At 45.1% G+C, this 11,389-nt stretch overlaps 1 protein-coding gene across 1 annotated transcript; it reads right to left on the reverse strand.

Moving 5' to 3' along the window:
- Positions 1-5,131: 5,131 nt before the first annotated feature.
- BOD1 (biorientation of chromosomes in cell division 1) lies at positions 5,132-11,077 on the reverse strand. Its single transcript, XM_086759177.1, has 4 exons — positions 10,730-11,077; positions 9,233-9,357; positions 7,216-7,416; positions 5,132-6,004 (listed from the first exon to the last, which is right to left on the reverse strand). Exons 1-3 carry the CDS (start codon positions 11,075-11,077, stop codon positions 7,218-7,220), a joined length of 672 nt encoding a protein of 223 aa, XP_086615303.1. The 3' UTR covers positions 5,132-6,004; positions 7,216-7,217.
- Between the last annotated feature and the right edge of the window lie 312 nt (positions 11,078-11,389).

The following is an 11,389-nucleotide window of genomic DNA, read 5'->3' on the forward strand; positions in this document are numbered from 1 at the left end:
AAACAGGAGAGGAAGTGGAGCTGGATGTGGTTTGCGTTCAAGATCCCTGTGTAGATTCCAGTGAGGATTCAGGGTGCTCTGGCTATGAGTAGCTCAGTGTTTGGGGCAGGGGTTGGTTTGACCCACTGTCCTGACAAGGGCCCAAGTTTGATCCTTGGCTGTGCTGAGCATTCAGAGTTGTGGTTTGGACTTGCCTCCAGACAGTCATGGTTATTCCCCTTTCCCGGAGAGAGGCTTTGTTGACTGACCAGGTGTCTCACTCATCTGGTATCAAGATTCAGAACTGAGTTCATTCTGAATTCTGTAATAAATCTTAAACTTGGAACTGCACTACTATGACGTGGGAGTACTTGAGGGATGAGTAAGGCCTCGGTACCAATGAATGAAGGAACCAAAGATGAGAGATACTTCTAATATATTACTCTCTCCCATTCGGCTGTCCTCCCTTCGCCAGATATGCTTGGGTTTGGGTGTCTAGTTACAGGGCTCTGATCTAACAAAGCTGCTTGCATTTACCCAATTACCCAATTGATCTGGAGACTTGGGTTGGGTTCAGCTCCACCAGACAGACATCATGCTAACTCTAGGATGGGATGTGATTACAAACAGAAGAACTGTTGCTGGAAAATACTGGCTGGTTTAGGCAGAGGCTAAATATATAATGGTAATTTTGGTTCCGCTTCTTTTGGTGAAGTCTACTTGAGCCAGTATCTGACTTGCCAATGGACAACATACTAGTCAGTAAAATAGCTGATGAGGGCAGAGAACTGGTTGGGCTTGAGCCTTTGTTCAGTGAGTTACTTTTTCTTTGTCACTTAGCAGCATCACTACCTGATGGTGAGATGTCTCTTGACCTCCTGATGTTAAATTAATACTGTAGTATTGAGCCTGAACCAAATGACCTGCTGAAGACCCTTCTTTGCAGTTGCAAAAGCATTAGAAGAGTGCATGGGTCCAAAATCCAGACTCAGGTGAAACTGTGTGTGGTCTTGTTAAAGTGGCCAGGAGCTGCAGCGACTACCTTGCTGTGTTGGCAGTCTGTTTCTGGTTAAATTGAAAGAAGCATCTCTGGAGTCATTGTCACAGAACAGCCACATAAGAAGCGTCCATTTGTTTTACATAACACTTGCATGAGAAGTTGTAAAAAAACCCCCACCTATTAATCATTTATAGCAAGAATCTGTTTTACTTCAAGAATGTGTTAGAAACACATTATTTATCACTTAACTCCTGTTCAGTACTCGTAATTAATTTTCTCTTGGACTAAAATATCTGTGTTCATAAAAATAACATCACTGTGATTCTACCTAGAGTACTTTGTGTGTTTGGTATGCGTTACATGTACATTTTCCAGGAATAATGGGGGAAAGGTAATGGACTTTTGCTCTCAATTTTTCTAACATGACAGCACTTGGGACACTGTCAAAGGAAAAAAACATCAGGATGGTTGTAAGTCTGCAGTTCAGGTTCCGACACGAAGAAGGGAAAATAGGTGGTGGGAAAGTGTGAAAAGTTATGCAGTGCTGCAGGTAACACTTGAACCGAGATGTCTGCATGATATGAGAACTCCCGGAACAACTAAGAAAGCCTCCCCTTCTTCTCTCTTTTCTCTAGTAAGAGTGTAAATTTAGCGAGTTCACTTAAGAGAAACTGATGATACTTTTCTTTGACTAAAGAATATTAGAGTTCAATGTCTGTGGAAAATTCTAAGGCTGAAGTACCCAGTGGAGTTTTGGGTTATCTGGTGTGCAGGATAGTGGCATTTTCTGTGTTGCTGGAACGTGGGTACATAGGTTAAAAACCCCGCAGGACACCCAGCTCTGCAGAAAAGCTTCAAAAACCTGGGCTGTGCAGTTGGTGTTCAGACTAATTTCTGAAGCCTGCTTTTGCCAGAAGGGCCAGCTGGTGAAAGCTAATGCATACAGCCCACTCCCTTGTGCTCTGGCTTGTCTGGCTGATGTGACCAGAGTGATCCATCAATCCAAAAGGCAGCCCGGGGAAGTGCAGCAGCGGAGGCAGTGCTGGAGGGGAGTGCTGACCCCTGCTCATGGCTTTTTGGGTGGCCATCATCAGTGGCACGCTGCTCTCCCTTCTTCCTTCTGCCTTAAGATCAGGTGGTTTATTGCTTTACTGTACTTTAATCATACAGGAAGTCTGACAATTCCTTTGATAGCCAAGCAACAGCTAGAACTTCAGGTACTTCCTGATGGGCCTCTTGGCTGTGACCAGTAAGTGCCAGGATGATTGACTGATGTACGGCAATGCAATTCTACTTGATAGGTTCATGGGCTTGGGTGGGATTTTTCCTTTTTCACAGGGCTTGTGAAGCTGCATTCATTGGTTCATAGTTCAATCCATCTGCTTCTAATTCTGAAGTCACGGTCTGACACTAAATGGCATAACCAAAACCCCTAGTCTGGCCAGCAAGATGTGGATTTCAAGATGAGTCCATGGGACTTCAGCTGTAATGTCTAATTCTTAAAACTTGCACCATATATCACAACTTAGCGGTGCGTGTGTGTGCATTTACTGATGTCTGCATTCCCTTATTCAGTGTTTTCATTGTATTGGGCCTAACTCTAGCATCTGACTCCCTCCCCATTCCGGGACTTGTGTAGGAGGGTAAAGTTATCTTCACTTCATAGGCAAGAAAACAGATAAACTAACTGTGGGCTAGTAGGACTCTGCAGAGAACTTGTACTTCCTAGTTCCCAATCCAGTACCTACTAAGCCAGGCTGGCTCCTGCAGGCTTTGGACTCCGGCATTTCCACAGGGCAGAGCAGCTATGGCGGGGCAAGGCTGGTTTTCCAAAAATGCGACTCAAACTCCCTGCACGTTTTCTTTGAACTGCAGCTGGTCTCTTGTGACTGGGCAGAAATAAATGCATATGGTTGTGACAGGCAAAAAATCTTTTAAGCTCCTTCACATTATTTGTATGTCAGATGAAGAAATGGTGTAATCTCTTCAAGTTTATTAAAAGCATGAACGTATTCATCTGAGGAAGAAAATCCAAGGTATTAAATGACTGCCCAGGAAACGGGAACAGTCAACTTCAGCGTGAGGAGGACTCTGAGATGAAAGGGAAGGCCCATTTGCCCACTGAGGCTCACTCTCCTAATGTTCAGCCCTGCCCTTTCAGCTCCACAAAGGCATCTAATCGCTTCTTGACTTATTCAAGTGTCTTAGATCTGTCCCAGACTCTTCAGACTGTATTTAACATATCCAGTGTAGTGATGTAAACTGGCTAATATGCTAACTTTAGTCCAACATCCTACTATACAAGGGAACAATTTCACTTCTACAGTAGGTACAAACTTGTTCTTTTGCTCTGGTGTGAAGATTTCTATGATCTCATGGAGTTATTAAGGCTGGAATCCTGTTTCTGTCAGTTGCCAAGGACAAATGTATGCAATCAAAGGGCACTACCTACCATTTCTTCATCATGGAAAGGACTTGGTGGTTTTTCTCACTGTTCCATTAGGTGTAAGGTATGCTTCCAACGCTTGTTACTTCCAAAGCAAGGACTTTAGAACCCCAATGTTAAAGACTGTGATCCCAAATGTGGATTGGCTGCCTAATCTCACTGGGTGCCTCGGTTCTGATCTGGAACTTCCCACAATCACTGCAGTCACGCACTGCGCATAGGCTGAGGCCAACTAAAGGCACAGCCCTACCCTCACACAGCAGTGGCACAGCGTTAGTGTTCAGAGTTTAACACAGCACCACATTCAAAGACAAAACAGTGGAAAAACTTTTTTTTAAACTATGGTGGCTGAATCTGTTGTCCTTCACTCAGCTGTGAGAGCACTTGTCAGAGGTAGGGAACATGGATTCAGATTCCCTCTTCACTGCAATAAATCCAGCTCTCCTTACTAATTTTTAAAATTGAACTGGTGTCCCTGCTCCCTAAACTACTACTGTAACCAGGACTTTGTCTAAGCACAGTTAAAATCCTTTTTACTTGCTCTTTCTAGACTCTTGAACTTCTTTTTTCCCCCTCCATAAATGGCTCAGTTTCAAAAAAGTGGTTGAGACACCCTACCAGGAGGTAAAAGATGGATTTTTTTCCTGCCAAGAGCTGCCCTAAGGGAAAACACCTACTACTGATTTGGAGAGCAGCCTTTAACCACCAAATCAACATGCAAGAGAGAGCCCTTTCCTCACATACCCCTTGTCCTGTTTTGTAGCAGGAACACAGACTATTTAACAGCAAGAGTCAGGCCACACAACCAGATTATCCCAAAGTACAGATTTTTCAAACTGTATCAGGAAGGTTGTGGCCAATACAATTATCACTAAAAAGTACAGGTATTTAAGTTCCCATTCTGAGAGAAACACTCTTAAATGGGACAAAAATATTGACAAAGAATCATGCATTGGCAGGAATATAAAGTACCACGCAGAGTGCAAACTTACTGCAGTAGTGAAGTTCACAGAGCTCTTTTGTAAAAGGTTTAAAATATCAGATGTTCTGTCATCTCAATTTCTGCATATAACTGTGTTGAGAGGAGGAACTAAGCAAAATAAGTTAAACTACAGCATCAATCTTCCCTGCAAATCACATGTTTTGAAAAGGGAGCAGAGCACAGCTGGAATTGCAATTGTTCACATGCAAGGTCTATGCGTATGGCTGTAGCTGAGGCATGTAGCCCATAGCTAGGATTCAAACATTGCGTTATTCAATGACAGGGAGTTTTTAGCTTCTTAAAAGGTTGCTATCTGAAAGGTAAAAAAAAATGGAATAGCCCTAGCCTATTGCCAGAAGTGCCTTGTTTTCACAAGGTTGAACATGCCTTCACCATCACTAGCACCAGACTGAACTTACTCAGGATTTATACCTCCTAAATGATGTGAGATAAGGTCAGCTCAGTTCTTTGATACCTTAGATTTTTTGAGAGAGACCTTATACAGAGAGGAATACTAATATACATCTTATTTCATGATAACTTCTACTGACCCCCCTGTTAGCAGACCTGGATTAATCTATGAACTGTGTGAGGTCACACTTCCATTTGGGTTCCAGTAATCACGACTCCTGGATTTCTTTAAAGTTGTTTTTCCTTAAGACAAAAAAAAAACCAAACAAAAAAACCCAAAAAACAGCTGAAAAAGCTAGGAGTCAGAGATGCTTTTTTGAAGTCTTTTATTGAAAAAGGTATGGACATTTGCTGGCAGAATATTTGATCACATTCTCTACTTGACTGTCATCCAGAGGACACTGCATGCGTTCAAGCTGAAAGCATAGGACAGTTTCCACGAGGCACCTGAGAAATTTCACAGGAAATAAGTCTTTCAAGTTGAAAGAGACAAGTTACAAACTGATCTCTTACTCTGGTGCCTTTTGCTTCCCAGAGTTACCTAGGAAATAAGAATTAAATCAGCTATAGTCATAGCCAACTGTAAACATTTTTCTGTGATGCAACACAAATCTAGATACTTGATCCTGAAGTGTTCTTTCCAGTTTTGAACAGGAAATGACTTTCCCAAAGCAGGCAGTGCAATGAGTTACACCTGACCTGACACCTGCTACTCAATGCTGTGTTATGCAGCAGAGGTGTATGATGCTTCCTCTTGTCTGGCTTATATCAAAGAAAAATCTGCCAGCTCTTACTTGGCCTCCAAGGGACTACCCCACTCCCCAAGACATCTTTCTTTTCTCCCTGCTCCCAAGTTTAGTATAATCTCAAACAACTTCCCTGCTCCCTCCAGACAAGAGCTATCTCCCTTTTTCTTCCCACCCCCTTGCCCAAAGGCATGACTAACAACATGCTGCTCTCTGTATTGCTGTTAATAGCAAAAATATCTTCCCATTTTGGCGGGCCTTCCATGCGCAGAACTCCGGGCGCATCTGAATTTCACCGATTTCAATGCCTTCCCGCAGGTCTGATACAGGTTAATCATCTCTGGCAGACAGCAATCCTGCACCAAATGGAACAAGTAATCCATTGCCAATCTAACAGGACATGTATTTTGTAACTGCAGCTGCTTAGAGTCAGGAGCTCACTGCAAGAAAAAAAGAGAGTTTAGAGGGTGGTACCTTCACGAGTAAATGCATTTGAATAGAGAAGATATTAGGAGATATTAATTAACAGCTGCACTTAGCTGCAGGTTAGAATGGACTTTAAACTACTTGAACTGGACAAATGCAAAGATCTATCAAGGCTGCAAGTCACAGATAACTAAATAACTGAGGATGTTACTACAGGCACTTTAACTTCTGCTATTAAAGTCATGCTAATTGATCTAATGATTCCAAGCACGAGAACAGCTTTTGTAGGTTATTTATTCCTTAATAAATCAGCTGCAGATTATAAAGAAAACTTTTGCTTTCAGAAAGCCCTAGCAGACAGAACAATTCACAATTAACTTCGTTTCATGCAGTATGGTTTTAAGCTCCCCTGCAAAGCTGCAGATTGAAATTCTCCATCAAGACAGTGATTCCTCAGTATCCGCACACAGACCTCAACATTCAAATCCACGTTAAGATACCAGGCCTCAGCAGAGATGGGTGCATAGTCATTTGTGTTAAAACAGAGTAGCAATTATAGCCCCCTGAGGCCCCTTGAGTTATTTTAATCACAAAAGCCAGAATGAACTTGTTTGCCACGAAGGCATGCTTAGTCCTTTCAGCTGGGAAGATATAGGTTGCTCTATTTAAACCAGTCAATCTGGAATGAAGAGTTATTCCCTCCCAGAGACATTACCCTTACTCCAGCAGTGAATATTTCAGTCACTAACAATTCAACACTCCAGTGTATGTTCTAAAGAAGAGCTATCTAAAACTTTCAATGCTAAAGCACAATAACTTGTCACCACTCTACTTTCAGCTGTATTTCAGTAAAGGATATATATTTTTAATCCATTTGATATTGTTCTGAAAGCTATCCAGCCAATTCCATGTCAATCACTGCTGGATATGCTTTTACAGGAATAAAAGGCCTTTTGGCCTGATCCAAAACCAGCACTGGCAGAGTCCACAGTGTTCCTTGATAGCTGTTTTACATCATACCTATGTCTTCAGCCCTAATATATTTTTAGCAGACACTTAAGTGGAAGCAGCTCAGATGACTGTCTGACATTGATAACATGCTGATGATCAAAGTGTCCTCCCTGTCAACCCAGGAAGAATACAATGTCTTCTCTGTCTTGCATTATACAAACTACAGAGATGAGGTACATGAAAAATGTACGTAGTAAGCGCAAAGATACAAGACCTTTAGGAGGCATCCTGAGACGGAGCAGGAGGATCCTTATTCTCGGGCTCTGGAGGAGGAGCTGGCACACTTTCCTCTTTCTTTTGTGCAGCCAAAAATTCATGAATCGCCCTCTCTATCTGGGGCCTGAAGATGTGGTTTAGTTTTGGATCCACCACCTGAGAAATAATTCTGTCCACTCCAGCTTCCAGCATTCCTGACCTTGAACAAAGACAAAGGAGTCATTCAGCTCCTCTGAAAAACTTCTCCCCAATCTCCTCCAGTAACTCTCCAGAGCCCTCCTGTCAACTGCAATTAGCATTAACACGGTGAGAACTGCAGCCCACTCAGCAGATCCTTAACAGGGAGTAGTTTCAATCACCTATTTCCCCCCCACCCCCTCTCATTTCTCCCTACAGAATTAACAACTGACATCTGGTCTCCCAGGTACTTAAATGACACGTTGGACAAGAGCCACTTTAATAGAGACCATGTGGAAATGAGGTCAACATGAAAGCAAACAAACACGTTTTGGCACAAACAAGGGAAACAAGCTATTCTGAGGAGGAGGGCAGGTGAGAGCAGTCTTTTTTTTTGGCTGACTTGAGGGAGTAGAGGCCTTCCCCCTAATAACATTACTGCCACTCACTCCTTATAACTGTTAGTCTAGACAGATGGGTATTAATTATAAAAACAAGCACATGTAGCACACAGCAAAGTTTCTGGAACTGAACACCAGTAATTGAGGTGACTTATTACTTTAGGGGCTGCGTCAGACTCTTGGATGGTGGGGCACAGGCTGTCTACCAGGCTTAAGTCATGTCTGCAAGGGAGCGGGGGACAGGAAACGGAGACGTTGCCTGGCACTTGGAAAAGGAGCCACAAGACTAATAAAGCTGTGAATGCTAGGGAGCGAGTGGGACCAGGGTCACAGCACATCATGTCACCTCCAGGTAACAGCAGCAGTATTTGTGCATGCAACAAAGGGCACAGACATCTTGACACCCTCAGTGCTCAGTCTTGCAACTACCAGAGTGACAGGGACTCCTCGAACTCCCTACCACTGTGTGTCTATGCTAATAGCCTACTTAAAGGGAGCACTTCACGCTCTCTGATACAACAATTTTCAATTGTCTGCTTCATTTTATGGTAGAGTAACGTGAAATAAGAGGAAGCATTGACAAACATGTCTCAAGGACTCCAACTAAAGACAGGAAATTCTGTACTTCCAGTGGACACCCCCTTCTCTAATTATAGATTAAACAAACTAATGTTACATGCTAATCATTTACAGGTGCTCTGAAATACAGTTTCTTCTGTGTGCGAGACATTCTAATAGCTTTCCTTACAAGCATAAATGCCATTATCGAGTTCTCTACTGCCTCCTCCCCAGAACTTGTACTATGAAGTTTTTATCCATGACTCTTAGGCAAACAAGTTAAGGCTCGTGCTTCAGACTGCGATGAGTTAGCAGCAAGAGATTCTAAACCTAAATCTGTAAGCAGCAGAGTTTAAATTGGCTTTCCTGTCATGCTGGAAATGCACGATCTTAAATAGCTGTACAAAAACTACCATCTGCTGCACAAAATCAGGCTAGCCCAGTTCGATTACTGCCTGCTAGTGGTCAGAGTCTACTTAAACAAGCTTTGACACCTTCAGGATTTCTTTAAGTGTTGTAGGCTTTACTCTTTTCCTGAAAATAAAGATCAAGGCCATTCTGCTCAGCACATCAGGCACAGTTTTGCTAGCAGGCACAGTGTTGGTTATTTGCAGCACTAACTGGGCTAGATAGTGAAGATGAGTACTTCACCATGCTGCTCAACTCATGAAAATACAAATTTCAGGCAAAGCAGTAATGTAAGCATTTTAGTGAGAGTTAAGATTGCATCCACTGTTATAATGAAACTCAGGAGAGCACAACAGAAAGTGGTGTGAAAAACTTAATTCTGCAAACTCTTATTTGGCTTAGGTGATGAGATAGTTACGTATTACTTATCAAACAGCATTATCACTATTTTATAGAATGTTGCTTACTTACTGAATCACACTCTGCCTCAGCCCATTTCGTAATTGGTTTTTGTTCATTGTTGGATTCCATTCCTGTTTGTCCAGGTGGGTTGAAACAAAGTTGTCTACTTTCTGCCTCAAATTTTGATAGGCTGGCTAAAAAAAAAAAAATTAAAAAATTGTAGTTAAACAGCTGAAAGATCTCAAAACAATCCCCTGCCAGAGTCCTTCATAGTACATCTTTTGTCATGTACACACTACTGTTCTGTTGTCTGTACTCTCCATCCTTTCACTTTCTGAACAAAGGTAAGCTTGTTTCACCTAAGAACACAACTGGTAATGGCAAGAACAGTTGGTCAGTGTGGTATTATAGTAATTTAAATAGCTGGAGAGATTTGTTTTAAAGTTGTTGTCTGCTTGTAATATTACTTAGTGAAATGCAAACTGCCTGTGCAGACGGGAGTTGCGTAAACAGAGTTCTTGTTGTCTGGAAACCCTCCATCACAGAATTCCTAGGAAACTGGCTAAGTAATATTGTCACTAACAAAGAACTTAATTATTTGCTTCTGTGTGTTACTAACACTGAAGAGGACTTATGCAGGTTTCAGCAGTGTAAAGTTAATTGCAGTGAACAGGAACTGAACTAACAAACCAATATAAATACACAGGACCATCCAGATCCTGGTACAATGCAAGGAAAGGACAAGAAAATGGCAGCATTTAAATTTCAGAATTTTATACACATATGGGATGATGAATGGAGGGGTTGGTAACAGAGGTGAAATGTCTGTCCTGGGCAGTGAGAGCAAAGGCCAGGGTATCTCTGTCCTGAAAAAGCTACTCTGACCTACAGCTGCTTTGTGCAGGTGACCTGACAGCTCCAGGTATGGTTTTGCTATAGCTGCTGGGGTGGTCTAGAATGACAACTGCAGATCTCGGGACTCTTGCTGAAAGTGTAACAGTTTGGGAGAACGAACGACCAGTGTTTAATTTTGACAGGGCAATCGTGAACAACCCATCATCAATACTGCCAACAAATGCTCGGGAGCTCATGTTGTGACCGAGGGAGAAGCTAGTCTCAAACAGCCTGAGAACACCTACTCAAGAAAGAAAGGTTAAACGTTTGTTTTGGAAATGTGGGAATTACACTCAAAAGGAGCAGTATTGTTATGGGAGAAAGCTTTCCTAATAAGGCCTGGGCTAGAAAAGGAAAGCCTGAGCCTGCTCTCTGGCCTCTGTCTCCTCTGGGGTGCCGCTGTCACTTGGAGCCAGGCCCGCCCCTGGGGCAGCCTGTCTGACAGATGCCGGTCGCAGCCGGGGCGTGAAACCCCACAGACCGGGAGAGCAGCACGGCAGCTGCTGCAGGGGCGAACCGGGAGGGGAAGGGACGCGGGTGCCCCTCCGGCCAAGGGCAGCCGGGTTCTAGGGACGGTGGCCGGAGCTCCGGCCTGGGGAGGGAGACACCGGCCGCCCCGTCCCGCCGGGGCTGCCCGGGAGCCGGCCCGCCCGCCCGGTTCGGCGGCGCTACCTTGGTGTCCACGTCGGCCAGGCAGTCCCGGCGGAAGCCGTCGAACAGGCCGCGGCTCTTGAGCTGCTCCACGATGATGGCGATGAGCTGCGCGTCGCCGGGCGGCAGCGAGGCCGGATCGGTGGCGCCGGGCCCCGAGCCGGACGCTGCGCCGCCCGCGCCCCCTCCGCCGCCCGCTCCGCTGCCTCCTCCGCCCGGGGCGGCCCCGCCGGCGCCGCCGCTCTCAGACATGGCCCACGGCCTGCGCCCGGGCCCCGCCAGCGGCCGCTCCCCGCTCGCCCGGGGCCCCCGGCACCGCGACCGTCGCCTGCGGCGCGCCGCGTTCTGCGTACTCCTGCTGCGCTGCATCACGGGGAGGCGAGTCCTCCACGGGAGGCGCTGTTATAGGCCGTGGGCCGCCGGGCGGCACAGAGACACTACAAATCCCAGGGTGCACCGCGACCGCACCCCACAAGGCAGCGGAGGGCTGGTCACGTTACCTTTGCGATGCATCTTGGGAATTGTGGTTCGGATGGGGCGCCGTGCCGGCGTTGCCCCCCACTTCCACCAGCAGTGTCTGGGGAGGGGGCGGCCCCGGCGGGCAGTTTGGTGGCGGTGCCGTTACAAACCAGTCGGATGGGTCACAGGAGGCTGAGCACGCAGTGTGCTGCTCACTGGGCC

This window comes from Chlamydotis macqueenii, chromosome 14, assembly GCF_036417535.1.
Source record: "Chlamydotis macqueenii isolate bChlMac1 chromosome 14, bChlMac1.mat, whole genome shotgun sequence".
Lineage (NCBI taxonomy): Eukaryota > Metazoa > Chordata > Aves > Otidiformes > Otididae > Chlamydotis > Chlamydotis macqueenii.

Excerpts from the sequence above, each read along its gene's own strand:
- BOD1 (XM_086759177.1), bottom strand. The coding sequence starts at position 11,077 with ATGCAGCGCAGCAGGAGTACGCAGAACGCGGCGCGCCGCAGGCGACGG. Across the intron at positions 9,358-10,729 it reads TGGCCGACGTGGACACCAAG|CCAGCCTATCAAAATTTGAG; the intron begins GTAGCGCCGCCG and ends TTTTTTTTTTAG. Across the intron at positions 7,417-9,232 it reads CTGAGGCAGAGTGTGATTCA|GTCAGGAATGCTGGAAGCTG; the intron begins GTAAGTAAGCAA and ends TCTTTGTTCAAG.